Below are 19,483 nucleotides of genomic sequence, written 5' to 3'. Positions count from 1 at the left end.
TAGCCCTGCCTTCTCTCTCCACCCACTTCTGTCCTGGGGGGCCAAAGGCCACTCCTGGCCCCTCAAGACTGAGAATGGGGAGGGAGAGTGGAGCCTGTTTCTTTCTGTCCCTCTTACACACACACACACGCATGCTGGGCCCTAAGAGAGGAGGAGGATTCCATTTCTTTGTTGGAGGATTGGCTTCTCACCCTTCTCTGGAGTCCTCCTGGATAAGACTAAAGACAGCTCTGGAGGACTCTCTCTGCTGCATGGTCCTCACCCGTGGCCCACTATCAGAAGGGAGAGTGGGTGCCATACCTCACCTGGGGAGGAGTCAGACCCCAGCCCCCTGTGTTTCTCTAGCCTTCTGTGTCCCTCCAGCTCTCTTTGGGAGCAGAAGTAGGGATCACAGTGCAACTCTCTTCCAAGGAAAGCTCCTCACAAAATCCTTTCTTAGCCATTTTATATCTGAGTGTGGGGCTGAGAGTTGTAAAACCCAAAAAAAGAGCCCTACTGCAGTCCTAGTTCTTGAAATTTATTTGGTCACACACCCACTTTGGAGACAGTCCCTGGAGCTGACAGTGCTCAGCTGGAAATGAGAGAAAAGCTGCCATTTTAATATCCTCTTAGCAAAAGGTGCACATGCATAAAGCACCTATTGTGTACCTGCCACAGCTGGATGCTTCCCGCACAGCAGTCCTGCAAGGTGGGAACTGTCAGTTCTCTTTCATGAGTGAGGCAGAAACAATGTCGTTCGCTTTTTGCCTCTAAAAACGAATGATAGGCTGACTACAGCATTTGGCTTCTAAATATATGGCATTGTTTTTTTATTATATCTTTGGCTTCTCAGTGATTTGAACTTGCTTCTGCTGTCTAGAGAGTGATATTGTGTTTTATTTTTTGGATAAGATAATGGAAGTAGCTTCAGCCTTGCAACCTTAGAGAACCAAGTCCTTATGAACAGCTCTGAAATAATGACTGGCTGCTCTTCTGTCACGGGGGTCTGTGCTAGGCCTTGAGGGCAAGTGTGGGCCCGGGAACAAAGTGTCAAGAGGGGATCCTCTGGCAAAGCCACACTTGAAATCTCTTACTGTGTTTATGTGGAATACGGAAATTCTTGAAACTGATACTGAGAGGAGAAACCTGTAAGAGTAAAGAGAGAAGAGTTGTAGACTGACTAAATGCCTTAAGTGAATTATTCTTTCCTGCATACAGCATTTTGTTGGGAGATGATAGATTGATACATAGAGATAGATAATGGTATAGATATATGCATATGTGTCTGTATATATATATGTATATATGCACATAATCTATCCATTTTTCTATCTATTGAGAGAGAATACATGTGTATGCTTATAAATGTGTGTATGTGTGTGTGTTCTCAGTTCTTAATAAACTATAATTTCCTAGGAGTTTCTGTCTTTTTGTTGTTCATTGTGGTATTTTCTAATTTAGAACTTGCTTACAAATGCAGACATATCAGGTCATGGGAAAGTGGAAGGATGACCCATCCACTAGATAGTGGGTGTTGGGCCCCTGCTGCTTTGAGGGCCACCAGGTCCAACACATGTGCGGTAGCCGTGCACGGTAGGAAAGAGCCTCCTACGTGTCTAGGACCCAACTGGTGTGCATGCTCACAGTCAAGGAGAGCACTGTGAGCAGAGCACCCACGGGGCTCATGGACAGGCAGGACTTGAGGCTGTAGGACGAAGGTTCTGCCTCAGAAACAATGGGACATGGGTCACATGTGTCCTGCAAATACCATAGCGCCTGGCACAGCATTGGAGCCCCAAGGTTGGTTACCGAGTCCAAGAATGACATTACAGAGGAACGTGTGATGATAACCACTTTTCTCTTTTCCCCAAGTCCTAAGCCACAACCTCCTGATGGAGCCAAGTCCAACCCTTCTAAAAGGCACCGGGACCGCCTCAATCAGGAGCTGAGCAAACTGACCCACTTGCTGCCCTTCCCCGAGGACGTGCGAGCCCGCCTGGACAAACTCTCCATCCTCAGGCTCATCGTGGGCTATCTGAAGATGAAGGGCTACTTCTCAGGTAAGTGTTGCTGGCAGTTCCAAAGCAAGGTGCAAAAGGTGCCCCCACACTGGCCAACCCCCATTGGAGGCCCAGGGCATGAGCACTTGGATCTAACCTTCTGTCCATGTAAAAGCACAGTCGCCTTTGGCGGTCAGGCAGAGGGGGGAAGCATCATGCTCAACGCAGGTACTTGGGTGAACAGGAGAGGGACTTGTGCTTGCCCAGCCTGGTGGGGTAAACCCTGGGCTCCATCTTGCCTCCCCGGGCTGTTCATGAAAGAAGATGGGCCCGGATTTCCCCTGCCAGCTCTGCCTTTCCGCACCAGCCTTTTCATAGAACAGTGTGCGGAGGAGGAGTCCTTAGTTCGGCCAGCCCTTTGCTCCTTTAGTTTTGTTGCTTCTTGTAAGAATCCAAGTGTTTGGCCACTCTGGTTCAGAACAAAGGGCTCATTTCTGCTGAGCTAGGATACGAACTCGGATATGACTTTTTCAGTCATAAATTTCTTGTGTTCTTGAAAATTTATTTTTCCAAATTTCTCTATCAGTGCAATGGACATCATTTTATTCTACTCTTTCCTACTTGCTAATTAATTGTGTTGTCGAGTTGGCTCTGACTTATGGCGACCCCACATACAACAGAACAAAACGTTACCTGGTCCAGCACCATCTTCACAATCGTTGGTGTGCTCATGCATGTTATACAGCTTGGTGTTATGCCACAGGCCACTGATGCTGTGCTTGGCTTTGTCTATTTCTTTCTTTTTTTTCTTTTTGCCATTTCTGCTTCATTTTGGATATTTTCCATTAGCCTGTCTTCAAGTTAGGAGCACAGGTTGTACAGTGGTTAAAGCTCTCGGCTACTATGGAAAGGTTGGTGGTTCAAACCACCAGCCTCTCCGTGGGAGAAAGATGTGGCTGCTTCCCTAAAGATTACAGCCTTCGAAACCCTATGGGGCAGTTCTGCTTTATCCTATAGGGCCGCTACGAGTCAGAATTCACTTGATGGCAGTAGGTGGGTTTTCAAGTTTACCAATCCTTTCTTCTGCAGTGTTTATTCTGCTAAGCCCATCAGATATATTTGTTATTTCAGATATTGCATTTTTCAGATCTAGAATTTCTTTTTAATTCTTTTTTTGTAGTTTCCATTTCTTTACTGAGTTTCATTAAATGGTCAATTTTATTGTAACTATTAGAGTCCAAAGCTGTGCTATCCAATACCATATCTATTAGCCACAAGTGATTATTCAAATTAGAATTAAAATTAAAAATTTAGTTCCTCAGTCACATTTTAAGAGCTGAATAGCTACCACATGGTGTCTAGCGGCCATCGTATTGGACAGCACAGGTGTAGAACATTTCTATCCTAGCATTGTATAGCACTGATCTGTCTTTGCAATTGTCTTCTGATTTGACCAATAATTATAAAACATCTTCCTCTATCAGTGTGTTCTTTTTGATGTTTTGGGAAGAAAATTATAATGTTTGATTTCTCAACTGTGTCTTGTGAAAGGTAAGAGCAGACCACAATGACAGTCTTCCTTTGTATACTTTGTATCTCCTTGAAAGAGAATGCAGGACTTTGGGAATGCAATAAGAATGCTGAAGGACAAGACAAGAGGGATGTTCCATTTCTCTACTACACCGTCTTTCTAGGTGCTCCATCATTATTCTGTTTGATTATTATGTTAGTCTTTTCGGTAAAGTCGAGTATCCTTAATGATGAATTTGGAAATAATTCTTAGGATGATAAAATACCTAAGTGTTTTCAAGATTTAAAAAAATAAATAAAATCACTAAGATTCCATGGGTTAAATGGACTTATATGGTAACTGGAAAAATAAAGTGAATTTTATTCTACTTTAAACATAAGTAAATTTTCTCTTTGTTCTTTGGAAACCAAGTAAACAAACACGTTGCCATCGAGTTGATTCCGATTCATAGGAACCCTGTAGGACAGAGTAGAACTGCCCCACAGGGTTTTCAAGGAGCAGCTGATGGATTTGAACTGCCAACCTTTTGGTTAGCAGCCGAGCTCTTAATCACTGTGCCACTAGGGCTCTTTGTTCTTTGGAAGACCTCTAATAAAGAATAAAATTCATGAAATGTTAATCCTTACAAAATTCTAAGAGCCATTCAAAACAGACCTAAAGTTGGATCCAGTGGACCCTGGCGATATACTGAAGATTATGAAACTTTGCCCAAAATGCAGTAATAACTGCAGGAAACTAGCAGCTGTTTAAGCATGTACAATGATAATGTGGCTGTCTGTACTTTGATCAAAAACACATTCAAAACCTTTTCCCTCCCAACACCCTTATAGATGGCCCCAAAGCTCATTAGAGCCCAAGTAAGGCCAAGTCAGGGCTCAGGAGTGTGTCCTGGTTAGCTCTGTCAGCTACACATCCATTTGGTACCTTCTGGTGACAAGATGGCGGGCGGCTGCTGGTCTCTAAGGCCCTCAGCAGTTATGTCATCCCCCTGGTGTAAAGTTGAAGACACCGTTTCCTATCATGTTTAGAAGTGGATCCAGCTGCTTCTAGAATAAGACAGGAGAGTCTTCAGCCTCATGCTGGCAGGTCACTCCATAGGAGCCTAACCTTTAGGAAGCTACAGATCTGCCTCCTCCCTTGTCCCTCCTGGTTGGCAGCTGCAGCAGCCCTTTTCTTCCTCAGATGGTTCCCTCACTCCACAGACACTTGCCATGTGCCCTCCTTCCACCATCAGGTACAAACGAGGGAAACAAGCCCACCCCAGGGAGACCCTGACTCCGAGTAAGACTTGCTGTGGAGAAGCAGTAAGGGAGAAGGGAGCATCCCAGAGGCTGGCTGGGGATGGGATGGAGGTGTGGGTGTGGGTATGGGTGTGAGTGTGGGTGTGGGTGTGGGTGTGGGTGTGGGTGTGGGTGTGGGTGTGGGTGGGGTGTGGGATCTAGCTGGATGCCTCCCAAGGCCAGGCAGGCAGCAAGCACAAGCCATCTGGGGAGGAGTATGTGGGTGTTGTCAGTTCAGATAGCGAAAACCATCTGGCCCAAGGGTCTGGCTTTGGCCACTGCATCAGGGTTGAAAGACCCACCCCCACCCCCCACCCCCAGAGACCACAAAAGTCCTCATCTCTGATGTGAAGGAGAAGGTCCTTCTGGGAGTTAAGCAGTTCCCCAAGGACAGCTGAGACTCCTGCCCTTCCCCTTGTGCAAGAAAGAGCCAAAAAGCTCAGCTGATTCAGCGAAAGTTGGGAAAGATCCCGTGGGTGGTCGACAGAGCCAAGGCTCGGGCAGTGACGCAGACCCCTCGCTGCCCCTGCGGTTCCCTTCTGCCCCCACATTCCTGACAGAACAGCAAAACTCCACCCCAGGTTCATGTTGACACCTCATTAGGGTGGAGGTGAGGGCAGGACTGTCGCCTAACCTGCCTGATCACAGTCTCCCAGGAAATTGCCCAGTGACAGACTGCGGCTTGGCCCTGTAACATTCTTTCCCTACTTGATAGTCATAAACCAGCAGTGCTGGAATTCTTTGGGGGTGGTGAGCAGACACAGGGCCATCAAGCCCCCTTAACTCAGAAAGGAAGGTCTGTCTTTACCTTTGGAGGGACTGCCCTGGCCCCTCCGTTCCCTGGCACACAAATGCATACCCAAACATAAGTGCACACGCATCCATCTGGTGCACAGCCCAGCATGGCAGCTCCTCCCTAGCGTGACTACAGCCCATGAGGCCACCCGCCCTTCCTCCCTTCCCAGGGATTAAAGATCACAGCACTCTAGCCTCTGCTGCTCAGGCTGGGTGTGTAGCCCAACCCAGCCCAGACTAACCACATCCATCCTGGGGTGGCAGTGGGCTTGGCCCAGCCTGGCCATGAGACAGTCAGAGGTAACACTGGGGCCAGGCATGGAGGGTTGAGGGCCCTGCCCACTCAGGGCAGCCCATCACCTTGTTATCTGCCCTCAGTGCTGGTGCTGCCTTGCCTGGTCACCCCACCTCCGTTTAAAAAAAAAAATTTTTTTTTTAATTAAAAAAATTTTTTTTTTACTGGGTATTAAATGAGTGGGACAAACCGTCTCCTGCCCTTTGAGCCACTATGGAAGAAAAACAGGAGACTCACACTTCAGGCAGGGAAGGGCCGGGCCTGGCAGCTTCCTGGGCCCAGGGAGGCAGCCTGAGCCACAGACTGACCAAATGCAGGGCAGCCATGACTGGTCTTCACCAAAGCCAAATGTGCTAAGACTGCAGGGATTCTGGAACCTCTCCCAGACCCTAAGCCCTGGGCAGGAGAGGCGTGAGGGAGGAGGCACTGGATGAGGACCCAAGGTAATGATCCAAGCCCGGGCTCTGCCTCCAACCTTCCCAGGCAACCTGAGAACAGTCCCATCCCTCTCCCCTCCAGCCCCAACCTGAATAAGCCTCACGTCCCACTTTCCTTCTCTCCTTGTCCCCTTCTGACTCCTTCATGATTTCACACCCCACGTCAGAGACATGGAACCAATAGGCCAGCTCTAGAGAGAAATATCGGGTCGCCAGAGGTACGTGTTTGCTTTGGCAGATGGAGCACCTGGAACAGTTGCCTGCTCAGGGTGGCTGCTTAGTAGGCATCCATTGGAGGAGTGGAACTCCTTAAGCCCAACATCACAACCTCCTTAGGTTTCGTTGGTATCTGACAGGGGCTGGCATCTTGGCACCCACCAAGGAGAAGTTCATTTTATGTTTTCTTCCTGAGGCAGGAAAAAAAAACTCATGATGAAAGAAATTCTCTTTCCCACCATTTTTTTCTGAGGATAATTTCTACTCTTTGTTAACAATTTGTTTTTGCCAGATAGGGGCAAACTCTTACTATTTTATATGACTGTTCTTAACTAATTTTTGATATAAAAATAGCTTTTAAGATGCTATTGTTCTGTACACGCATTTGAAGTTTTGTTGCCAAGAGATTTCTTCTGCAACAGTGCAACATAGGGAGCATTTAGCTTGAGGGAAAGACCTGGCGGGTGGAGGGGCGCGGGTAGGGGGAAAGGCCACTGAGTCCTTGCAGCCCTGGAAACTGCTACTCAGAAACCCTATGGGGCAGCTCTACCCTGTCTTATAGGGTCACTATGAGTTGGAATCAAGTCAACAGCAACAGGTTTGGTTTGGTTTTAATGGCTAATGACATTGAGCATCTATTCATGCTTATTGGCCATTTGTGTATCTCCTTTGGAGAAATGTCTATTCAAGTTCTTTACCCATTTTTGATTGGGTCATCAGTGTTTTTGTTGCTGAGTTTTGTTGTGGTGATGGTTGTCGTTAGCTGCCCTTGAGTCAGTCCCCAACTAATGGTGACCCTAAGCACAATGGAACAAAATGCTGCCTGATCCTGTACCATCCCCATGATTTGTTGTGGATCAGGCTGTTGTGATCCACAGGGTTTTCACTGGCCAGGCCTTTTCTCCTAGTCTGTCTTATTCTGGAAGTTCTAATGAAACCTTTTCAGCATCATAGCCAACATGCAAGCCTCCACTGACAGATGGGTAATGACTGTGTACGAGGTGTGTTAAATATTAAAGATTAATGGCCATTTGTGCCAAGAGCAAAACCTTTCCAAAAAACAGTAAATCAAAATAGCCATTTGTGCCAGGTACAAACCTTGACAGAGCAATAGGGAGTTTTGAAAATGTCCTAATCGCAGACACTTTCTGAAAAGAACAACTTGACAGTGAAAAACATTCCTGATTCACCACACCAAAGGAGCCCTGGTGGCACAAGTGGTTAGAAGCTCAGCTGCTAACCAAAAGGTTGGCAGTTCGAATTCACCAGGCACTCCCTGGAAACCCTACGGGGCAGTTCTACTCTGTCCTACAGGGTCGCTATGAGTCAGAATTGACTTGACAGCAGCAAGTTTGGTTTTGGTTTTTATCACACCAAAATAACTAATCTGCAATAGATAAGCATTTCTATGAGACCATGACAGAAAGACTCCCACTTTGTAAAACCCTCTCTTCAGTTAAGGACAGACTTAAGACCCAGTCATTGTAACTTCTTTGCTGGAAATCCCCTAATGCTTTAAAAACCCTGTACTTACCCTGCTTAAGTGAGCTCCTGACCTCTTTCCGTTTAGATGCTCCCTGTTTGATAACAGCTTCTCACTCAATAAACCCTGTTAACTCTAATTGACTCATTAATCGAAATTTTCTTTTCAACAGTGTGTTGCTCAGAAATTGAGCTTGGGCCTCCCACATGGAAGTTGAGAATTCTACCACTGACCCACCAGTGGCCACTTTGTTGGATTTAAAGAGTTCTTTATATATTCTGGATGTTAAACCCTTATCTGATATATGGTTTCCAAATATTTCTCCCATTCTGTAGGTTGTCTCTTCACACTTTCTTGATAATGTCCTTTGATGCATAGAAGTTTTAAATTTTTATGAAGTCCAGTTTCTCTATTTTTTTCTCTTGTTGCTTATACTTTTGGTGTCAGTTAAGAACCCATTGCCTAAAAAGAGATCCTGAGCTTTACCCCCATGATTTCTAATAAGAGTTTTAAGGTTTTAGCTCTTATGTATAGGTTATTGATCCATTTTGAATTAATTTTTGTGTATGGTGTGAGGTACATCATTCTTTGGCACGTGGGGGTCCAGCTGTCCCAACACCATTTGTTGGGACTCTTCTTTTCCCATTGAGTAGATTTGACACCCTTATCCAAAATCAGTTGGCCATAGATATATGGGCTTATCTTTGGATTGTCAGTTTTTTTCCATTGGTCTGTATGTCTATCCCCTTATACCAATACAATACTCTTTTGATTACTGTAGCTTTATAATATGTTTTGAAACAAGGAAGTGTTAGTCCTCCTACTTTTTTTCTTTCTTTTTGTTTTTTTGCTAGATTGTTTTGGTTTTTCAGGGCCCCTTGCAATTCTCTACGAATTTGAGGATCAGATTTTCCATTTCTGCAAAAAAGTCTGCCAGCATTTTATTAGATATTGTATTGTACCTATAGATTGCTTTGGGTAGAGTTGGTTGACATCTTACCAATGTTAAGTCTTCTACTCCATGAGTGGAAACCCTGCTGGTGTAGCAGTTCAGTGCTACTGCTGCTAACCAAAAGGCTGGCAGTATGAATCCACCAGGTGCTCCTTGGAAACTCTACAGGGGCAGTTCTACTCTGTCCTATAGGGTTGCTATTAGTTGGAATCGACTTGACGGCAATTTTTTTTTTTTTTTAATTCATGAACATGAGATGTTCTATTTGTTTCTATTTATTGAGGTCTCCTTCAATTTCTTTCGGCAGTGTTTTATAGTTTTCCACGTAAAAGTCTTTCACCTCCTTGGTTGAATTTATTCTTAGGTATTTTATTGTTTCAGATGTTGTTGTAAAAGGAATAGAATTCTTAATTTCCTTTGCAGGTTGTTCATTGCTGGTGTGTAGGGAAGCATGGCTGATTTTTGTGTGTGATTTTGTGCCCTGCAACTTTGATGAATTTGTTTATTAGCTCGAGTAGCTTTCTTGTGGATTCTTTGGGATTTCTATACACAAGATCATGCCATGTATGTGTAGAGATAGTTTTACTTCTTTTCTGATTTGGATTCCATTTATTCCTTTTTCTTGCCTAATTGCTCTGGTGAGGACTTCTAGTAGAGGCCATCTTAGACAGGAGATGGAGAATCTATGTGTACAGTGTGTATCTGAAGGTGGGCAGTGTCCTGTTAAGGGGCTGTTTTCCCATTTGTTTACATGTAAATTTTCTCAGGTGGCTATGAGTCAGAACTGACTCAACGGCACTGCTTTCCCAGTGCTGCAGTCTCTGTTTATCTGGCCCAAAGACATGGAGGGTGGGAGCAGGGATTGGGCTGTGGGTAGTATCCAATGGAGTGCTGGAGCTGGCTTGTATCAGCTCAAGAGAGCCAATTATTAAATTTTCAGGAATTTTGCAAGTCAATACTTAAACAAAGCCATTATTAAAATTTAGCTTACATCACCTTACAATTAAATAAATTATATGAAAAACAAAGGTAATAAAGACAACTCGTTGCTTCCCAATTATTTTATCACATTTCATTATTATCCATGCTTTTGAATTTATGTATGTCTAGGATGGCGGGACTGCGTCTTACATACTTTGGACAAGTTGTCAGGCAGGATCAGTCCCTGGAGAAGGACATCATGCTTGGCAGAGTACAGGGTCAGTGGAAAAGAGGAAGACCCTCAACGAGGTGGATTGACACAGTGGTTGCAACAATGAGCTCAAGCATAACAATGATTGTAAGGATGGCGCAGGACTGGGCAGTGTTTCGTTCTGTTGTGCGTAGGGTCACTATGAGTCAAAACTGACTCAACGGCACCTAACAACAACAACAACAACACTGTACCTGTATGGTAGACTTGCTATACAGCAGTGTGCTGCTGCTCACCTGGAACAGAAGCAGACACCAGTGTTGGTCCCTCTTGTTCAGACCATGGGCGCAAAGTCTGAGGATGCTTCTCACGGCCCCCTTCTGCCTCTCCTGGGACATGTGCATCGGCGCCTGGCCTTTTTGCTCTCACATGGCACCTAATTCATTCACAGCGGTGTGCACATGGTAGATATTTAGGGGCTGGGTTGGGGTTGGAAGTATACTCTAGTAAAAGCTAAGATAGAATATTTGGAAATCTGTGACTCTCCCATATATGAGCTTTTTTTCTAAATAGCTAAAGATTTATTCTTCTGTACACCTCAACTTTGAAAGTTTCTCATCATTTTTAAGGAGAATGTCTTCTAAGGTGTAGCGTAGACTTTCTTGCTTTCTTAAACAGAATATGCTGGACCTAGTTGGGCTGATTCTTGGTGAGTCAGGCTATACAGTGGACAGGCCAAATGGCCTTGCTTCAGAGCCCTGTCTCTGCCATCAGGACCCTGCTCTCGCCTCCCCCCACAGCCTGTACCTCTGCTGCTCCCCCTTCCCCAGCACAGACACCCACACCGTCCGCACATTCGCTGCTTTAACCTACTGGAATTGCAAGTCAAAACCAAACAGGTTCTAGCTGTCTAAAATCGACCCCAGCACATTCTGATCTCCTGTGTTCTGACCATTCCAGCGTTCTTCCTTTGGACATTTCTTGGGCACCTGTTGTGTGTCAGTCACCTAATCTGTCTCTCCCACCTTCGATGCCATCTGCTCTGGTGCCAGTTCCCTAACAGGTAACAGAAGGGTCAGTAAATGGCATAGATATGTTCACCTGCTTTTGAAGAACAATTTCCCTGCTCCACCTCACTGGCATCAAAGCTGTTTCTGTGCCATAGCAAACAGAGCAGGTTCCATTTAACTAAATTTTTAACCCATGTCTGCTCACCATGTCCAGCTATCATGTTTTCCCCCCTTTCTCTGTGACTCAGCATTGTTTATTGCTGTCCTGAGCATCCTCTACAAGCCAGGCTTTTTATTCAGGTAACTCACCTACTTCTGTGAGGGGATTTCACTATCCCCCAGCACGGCAGTGAGAGACAAGGACAGAACTTTCTCCCACTGCACCGAGCATCTCTTTTGGGAAGTCTCATGAGGTAGTTTGAAGCTGTGAGCTTGAGCTGAAGGAGACCAAAAGGCCTGTTACTTGGGTCTCAGATTGACTGGCCTCATTCTCCCACAGAAAGTGCAGGTGAGGAGATTCTGCAGGAGACATGGGGGAAATGGACATCACCACCACTCCTCCCCAGAGAAAGACCATCGCTGAACAGAAACGTGCTGTCCATACTTCCTCCTTTGGAAACTGTGGGAGAACAGGGCTGGGGGTGCAAGCAAGTGAGCCCTCAGCATGGCGTGGGAGGTGCAGGAGCCAAGAAGAGATGGGGCATCTTGGCTGGGGTGGTGCAGAACTGGAGGCATGCAGGTGTGCTGGGCTCCTGCTGGCCTGGGCTTGGCCCAAACATCATAGTCTAAAGGGAAGAGCATCCTGTTTCTCCATATTTCCCCATGTGACACTTGAACTCCTTCCCCAGCTCCTATGCATCCCCTTGCCCACGTACACCTTTTACCTTCCCTGACAACCAGCCCCATCTACATCCTCATCTGACCTGGGGCCACTCCAGCCATTGTGGTATGTGGCTCAGAGGTGAGAATGCCTCGGGCCTCCACAGGGGCTCTACAATGGCAGAGAAGGGTGTTTGTTTTTAAGTTACATGAGTTGGAATCGACTTGATGGCAATGGGTTTAGGGTTTTTTTTTGTTGTTTTTGTTTAGTTTGGTTTAAAATAAACCAAATAAGCCATAAAATAACTTGAAGACCTCTTGTAAAATCATTCTTCTCTGATTTCAAGCCAGCCTAGTCCGTTTCTCTCATCTGCTCTGTCTTCGATGTCTGTTTGAACAACCATGACTCTAACATCCTTAGGGTTTCTTTCCCAGTATCAGAGCCAGGTCACTTAATGGGTATTTCGTGTGGCTGTAAAATACTTTTCTTGAACAAAAGCTGTGCCAACGAGCTTAGTAAACATTTGTTTTGTATATTTCACTTTAACCTTTGGATCTTTTTTCTTATCAAAGGCGATTTGTAGAGAGTTATATGTTATTACAGGTAATAGAGATGAGCAGTTCATTTCTTAAATAAGAAAAGAAGCTTGAAGCCTTGTCTTAGTTACTGGTGATGCTATAACAGAAATATCACAAGTGATTGGCTTTAACAAAGAGAAAATTATTCTCCCACAGTCTTAGGGGGCTAGAAGTCCAAATTCAGGGTGCTAGCTCCAGGGACACGCTTTCTCTCTCTGTTTGCTCTGGGGGGAGGTCCTTGTCATCAATCTTCTGTGGTCAAGGAGCTTCTCAGCACAGGGACCCTGGATCCAAAGACATGCTGTTCTCTTGGCTCTTGTTTCTTGGTGGTATGAGGTCCCCCAGTCTCTGTACTCGATTTTCTCTTTTATACCTCAAAAGAGATTGATTTAAGACACAACCTAATCTTGTAAATTGAGTCCTGCCTCATTAACATAACTGTGTCTAATCCTGCCTCAGTAACGTCATAGAAATAAGATTTACAACACATAAGAAAATCACATCAGATGACAAAATGATGGATAATCACACAATACTGGGAATCATGGCCTAGCCAAGTTGACACATATTTTGGGGGAACACAATTCAATACAATACACAGGATTCAATTCAATACACAGGAACCAAATCGACTACATCTGTAGAAAGAGACGATAGAAAAGCTCAGTGTCATCAATCAGAACAAGGACCAGACCGACTGCTAATCAGACCATCAATTACTCATATGCAAGTTCAAGCTGAAACTGAAGAAAATTAGAGCAAGTCCATGGGAGCCGAAGTATGACCTTGAGTATATCCCACCTGAATTTAGAGACCATCTCATGGATAGATTTGACACTATTGACCAAAGACCAGATGAGTTGTAGAATGACATCAAGGACATCATACATGAAGAAAGCAAGAGGTCATTAAAAAGACAGGAGAGAAAGAAAGACTTAAATGGACGTCAGAAGAGACTCTGAAACGTGCTCTTGAATGTCAAGTACCTAAAGCAAAAAGAAAAAATGATGAAGCAAAAGAGCTGAACAGAAGATTTCAAAGGGCGGCTCAAGAAGAAAAAGTAAAGTATTACGACACGTGCAAAGAGCTGGCTATAGAAAACCAAAAGGGAAGAACATGCTCAGAATTTCTCAAGCTGAAAGAACTGAAGAAAAAACTCAAGCCTTGGGTTGCAATACTGAAGAATTCTAAAGGGAAAATATTAAACAACGCAAAAAGCATCAAAAGAGGCTGGAAGGAATACCAGTCACTATAGCAAAAAGAACTAGTCGACGTTCAGCCATTTCAGGAGGTAACATGATCAGGAACCAATGGTACTGAAAGAGGAAGTCCAAGCTGCGCTGAAGGCATTGGTGAAAAACAAGGCTCTGGGAATTGATGGAATACCAATTGAGATGTTTCAACAAACGATGCAGCACTGGAAGTGCTCACTCGTCTATGCCAAGAAATTTGGAAGACAGCTACCTGGCCAACCAACTGGAAGAGATTCATATTTATGCCTTTTTCCAAGAAAGGCAATCCAACCGAATGTGGAAATTATCAAACAATATCATTAATATCATGTGCAAGTAAAATTTTGCTGAAGATGATTCAAAATCGGCTGCAGCAGTATAGTGACAGGGAACTGCCAGAAATTCAAGCCAGATATAGAAGAGGACGTAGAACCAGGGGTGTCATTGCTGAGGTCAGATGGATCCTGGCTGAAAGCAGAGAATACCAGAAAAAAGTTTACCTGTGTTTTATTGATTATGCTAAGGCATTCAACTGTGTGAATCATAACAAACTATGATCTATTGCGGAGAATGGGAATTCTGGAACACTTAATTGTGCTCATGAGGAATCTGTACATGGATCAAGAGGCAGTCGTAGGAACAGAACAAGGGGATACTGCATGGTTCAAACTCAGAAAGAGTGTGCATCGGGGTTGTATCTTTTCACCATACCTATTCAGTCTGTATGTTGAGCAAATAGTCCGAGAAGCTGGACTATATGAAGAAGAACAGGGCATCAGGATTGGAGGAAGACTCCTTAACAACCTTGCTTGCTGAAAGTGAAGAGGACCTGAAGCACTTACTAATGAAGATCAAAGACCACAGCCTTCAATATGGATTACACCCCAACATAAAAAAAAAAGGAAAACAAAAATCCTCACAACTGGACCAATAATGATAAATGGAGAAAAGATAGAAGTTGTCAAGAATTTCATTTTACTTGGATTCACAATCAACGCCCATGGAAGCCTCAGTCAAGAAATCAAAAGATGCATTGCATTGGGCAAACAGGCTGCAAGAGATGTTTCTTTAAAGTGTTTAAAAAGCAAAGCTGTCACCTTGAGAACTAAGGTGCGCCTGACCCAAGCCATGGTATTTTCAATCGCATTGTATGCGTGTGAAATCTGGACAATGAATAAGGAAGGCCGAAAAAGAACTGACGCCTTTGAATTGTGGTGTTGGTGAAGAATGTTGAATATACCATGGACTGCCAGAAGAATGAACAAACCTGTGTTGGAAGAAGTACAACCAGAATGCTCCTTGGTAGCAAGGATGGAGAAACTGGGTCTCACATACTTTGGACATGCTGTCAGGAGATGTCAGTCCCTGGAGAAGGATGTCATGCTTGCTAAAGTAGAGGGTCAGCAAAAAGGGGAAGACCTCAAAAGGATGTGTTGGCACAGTGACTGCAACAATGGGCTCAAGTATAGCCACAATTGTGAGGATGGCGCTGGAGCCGGCAGTGTTTCAATATGCGTGTGTGTGTGTGTGTGTGTGTGTAGAGAGAGATTTATCAAAGAAATGGCTTGTGCAGTTACTAGGGGATCAGGCATCAGGCTGGAGGCTTCTGACTCACAACAGGCTGCAGAAGCAGATGAATCCCAAGATCAGCAGGCAATGTGGCAAGCCACTGGCTCAAGAACCGAGAACCGGAGGTCATATGATGACGAAATGGGTGCGAATCCAGAGGAAAGCCTTTGAGCTTTGCCAGACCGCCCATATGTATTGGATCCAGGCCACACCCCCAGGAAACTCCCCTTACAATTGATTGGCTGCTCATGGCAAATCTCATCATGGAGGTAATTACATTATATCAGATCTCGTCACGGAGGTATGGAAGAGCAATCAGTCCAGTGTCTGCCAAATTACATTTTTACATAACTGCCAAACCACTGAGAACCATGGCCCAGCCAAGCTGACCCATAACCTTAACATCACAGGCCCCGTGGGCAGCTCTGGCTTCTTCAGAAACAGAAGCATCGACCCCAGGTGCCTCTGCACCATCTGGAGACCCTCGAACAGCACATGCTCCAGGGTGGCTGAGTTGAATCCTGTGTTTCTGTGACCCAAGACCCTGTATTCCCCCCAGTGAATGTGGCTTCCCTCCTCCCTCTAGCTGCCTATGGCACCCTGTCCACATGTACTTCCACCCTTCCATCACTTCTGGACCAGACCCTGCTTGGCCTTTTCTGAACATCCTGAAGAAGAGTGTTTACCACACAGCTGCTCAGCAGCTCCGTGGGCCTGAATTTACTGCTTATATCAATCCCAACACCCCCACTGCCCTCCTTTGGTATCATTTATTGGCTTCCATCAGCAGTTCCTTCTGCAAGTGATTGGAATTGCTAACCTGAAGTCCTCAGCCTGCAGCTTAGGGGTTTCTGGAGCAATGTTTCACTCTTGAGCCACCCCAGTGTAAGGTGATTTATTTTCCAGTGTCAATGACCCCCCTCTATTTGATCCTGAAAGGAAAACATAACAGAATGCTGAATCATTAGCTTTCTCTGTGACATTTCGGTTCTTATCTTACAACACTTTGCTTTCTCATTTCCATATTTCCAGAAACCCAAAAAGCATTAGAGGAGTCCTGGTGGTACAGTGGTTAAGCACTCGGCTGCCAACTGACACGTCAGAAGTTGGAACCTACCAGCCACTGTTTGGGAGACAGATGTGGCAGTCACCTGTTTCCATAAAGATTACAGCCTTGGAAACTCTAGGGGCAGTTCTACTGTGTCCTATAGGCTTGCTATGAGTTGGAATCAACTCGATGGCAATGGGTTTTTCTTTTTTTGGTTTATCCCTGATATTTCCGTCTTTGAGGATACCTAATACCTATTTGGATTTTTGTTCAGTTTTTGTTCTCCTTGACACGGGGACAGGCATTAGGCTGAATCTGCTTGTGGGAAGGAGCGGGGGTGCTTTGGAATGAGATGTTTGATGAGCCTTCACTTGCCTAGAGACAAAAGCATGAAGACCTAAAGCAGCTTTTCATCCTGTTCAGGGCATGTGTGGTAGCAGAACTCAGAGCTGAGTGTGACTGAAAGAAAGAAACAGAAGGAAGGTGCTGGGCAGTGAGACAAGGATCAGGCCCCCAAGCACTATTTGTGCACATCGCCGTGGCAGCCAAGGAGTCGGGCATTCTCGGACTGGAGAGCCTGCGGGAGGGTCAAAGGCCCCATATGGAAAACACAGTCAAGAACAAGGTTGCGAAGGAGGTCCTACTGGCCAGAATCTTGCTAGTGCTTCAAGGCCTGCCACCTCTGCCATGAAGGTTTCCTGGATCCCCTCCTGTCAGATTGGGGTGCCTCCTCCAGCCTGTTCGAGGTTCCCCTACAGCATGGTCAGGATGTACCTCAGATCAGAGGCCACCTATTGGTCTCATGAGCATTTTCTGGAGATGTTTTTCTGCCCACCATTTCCAAACCCAAGATTATATCTCCATCATCCCCAGGGTCCTTACACAGAGCCTTTGGCATAACAGATCTTTAGGAAACATTTGAGTGGAATATGAAGGAAATATTAGGTGTCCGAGTGAAATATCAGCTCAGTGAAAAGCCAGAGATCTGAACAATAGTTAGTCCTTGCAAAATTTCAGGGACTTTCCCTTCCAGAGGCTTGAGGAAGAAAATAATTCATTTGGCAACGTTTATCATTTGGTTTAAAACATTTACCATTAAAACGTTTATCATTTGCTATCAAACATTTAGGTTTATCAGGCTCATAGGCAAGTAGGAACTTGCGGATTCTTTGGCTGGGAGAGACCAAAAGAGAGTAACAGAAAAAGAGAAGGGCTGGGAGGGGATTATCCACAGTGACATTTTTTCTGTTCTTTCAAAAGCTTGTATCTCTAAGGAGCGCTGCATGCCGTGTATAAGATAACATGATGATACTTGAATTAATGGGTATTTTGAGCCTAAAATCCCTTTGCTGCAAAAATCAGCTTCAAAAATGGGGGAACCAGGCAGCCAAACAGAGGAAGATGAGGAGCTGACACTCACCCGGTCCCCTTGGTCCTGCCTGTGACGGGGAGGGGCTGCTGTATTTGGCACTTCATTGCCAGCTCCATGTGATGAAAGGAAAGACCCTCTTTCCAACAATTTTTCATACGCTTACTAGTACATCTTTATCACCAGCTTTCCCTGGTGAATTTAGCAATGCAGTTCTTATGCTATTTTCTGTTTAAACTAAAGGAAGACTTGACCAAGAGGAAAGGTAGACCTTGTATGTAGGCTTGTATTTAGTGTGGAATGCCTTATCACAAAATTATGCACATTGTGGTTAAATTGGATTTTTTAGGTAAGTCTTTTTTTCCTCTTTTATTTCATCTTCAATGTTGAGAGAAAAAAATACATCCACAGATACCACTGGTGATTCTGTGGAGAGGAAGTCCTAAAGTTTACACTGGAAAGTTATACACTGTCAAATAAACTATAAAATTCTTCTTTATCTGTATTAGTAATACATTTCATTTATGTTTATTCTGCTAAATACATCCGGGACCTGTGGAGACTTACCCATACTCAACAGTAACACTTAGGAATGTGAAATAGCAAAGAGTTCTTGGCTCTTTTTTTCCAGGCTCCTTTCCAGAGCTCCCCAAGGACAATTTGTGCAGAACAGAGCTGTGAGCACCTGTTGGGGCTGTATTCCCTTCATTTTTACAGATACACAGAAATAGGACATGGAATTCACCATTCAGCTACACTCACTCTAGCTTAACAGGACAGAGTTTGAGGAAGTGAAGGAAAATCCATGTGAATAACTGCAAGAAAGCAGAGGAAACTGCACCTGCAAAGTTGCTGGCACAGGACAAGTGTGACCTGCGTGGGAAACAGCCGTAAGATTCGTGTGGCTGACATGGGTGTGCAATCACTCATGTGATGGGAGACATAGTCAGAGGCGCTGCTTGCTGGTCAGTCCCCAGAGCAATACAGAAAGCAGGAACATGGCCTCCCAGAAACAGATATGCTTCCAGACTCCCTTGCTACAAGAGTGACCTTGTGGCTGAGTTCTGTCTAATAGACTAAGCAAAGGAGTCATGGGGCAGCTTCCTAAAGCAAGAGCTGGTGCCTCAGCTTTTCTTCCTTGGACTCACCTCCTTCTGGAACCGAATGATACCTTGGGCTCTGAGGCCAGGCCCAGAGTGAGCTTGAGAGAGCTGGCCCCAGAGAATCTCAGGAAGCAGGGGTGCCGCACAGCCCAGACTGCACCCTTTTGAGATTATATGAGGCAAGTGAAATTTTATCCTGTAAGTTGTTGTTATTTTGGATTTTCTGGTTACTCACAACCAAATGGAATCTTGATATACTATGGTCATGACTTTGGATTTTGTTCTGAGTATGATATGTGGCCCTCGGATGGTTTTTGGCAGGACAGTGGCATCATCGGCTTATAATTTTAAGAACCGACTGCATGGGCAAAAGTGGAAGCAGGGAGAACCTCACGGAGGCTGCCGCCTTCACCCAGCCAGAGTGGGTGGTGGTTCAGACAAGGTGATGGTGGACAGTGTGGTGAAATGAGGGGAGAGCATCTGGGACTAAGATTTTTCATAAGAAGTGATGTTAAGCACTTCTACCCAACTGGTGGATTGAAAAAAAAAACCTTAATCCATTGCCATCAAGTTGATTCTAACTCATAGTGACCCCATAGGACGGAGTAGAACTGCCCCATAGAGTTTCCAAGGAGTGCCTGGTGGATTTGAACT

General features: G+C 44.9%; 1 protein-coding gene across 1 annotated transcript in view; it reads left to right on the top strand.

Moving 5' to 3' along the window:
* The first annotated feature begins 1,552 nt into the window (after positions 1-1,552).
* LOC126068476 (aryl hydrocarbon receptor-like) overlaps positions 1,553-19,483 on the top strand; it is a 48,851-nt gene continuing 30,920 nt past the window's right edge. The window contains exons 1-2 of the mRNA XM_049871032.1: positions 1,553-1,572; positions 1,852-2,055. Of these exons, the coding sequence (XP_049726989.1) occupies positions 1,553-1,572; positions 1,852-2,055 (224 nt within the window). The remainder of the gene's footprint in view (positions 1,573-1,851; positions 2,056-19,483) is intronic.

Source organism: Elephas maximus, chromosome 2 (genome assembly GCF_024166365.1).
Source record: "Elephas maximus indicus isolate mEleMax1 chromosome 2, mEleMax1 primary haplotype, whole genome shotgun sequence".
NCBI lineage: Eukaryota > Metazoa > Chordata > Mammalia > Proboscidea > Elephantidae > Elephas > Elephas maximus.
The sequence above is the reverse complement of the archived record's forward strand: the minus strand, read 5'-3'. Positions and strand labels throughout refer to the sequence as shown.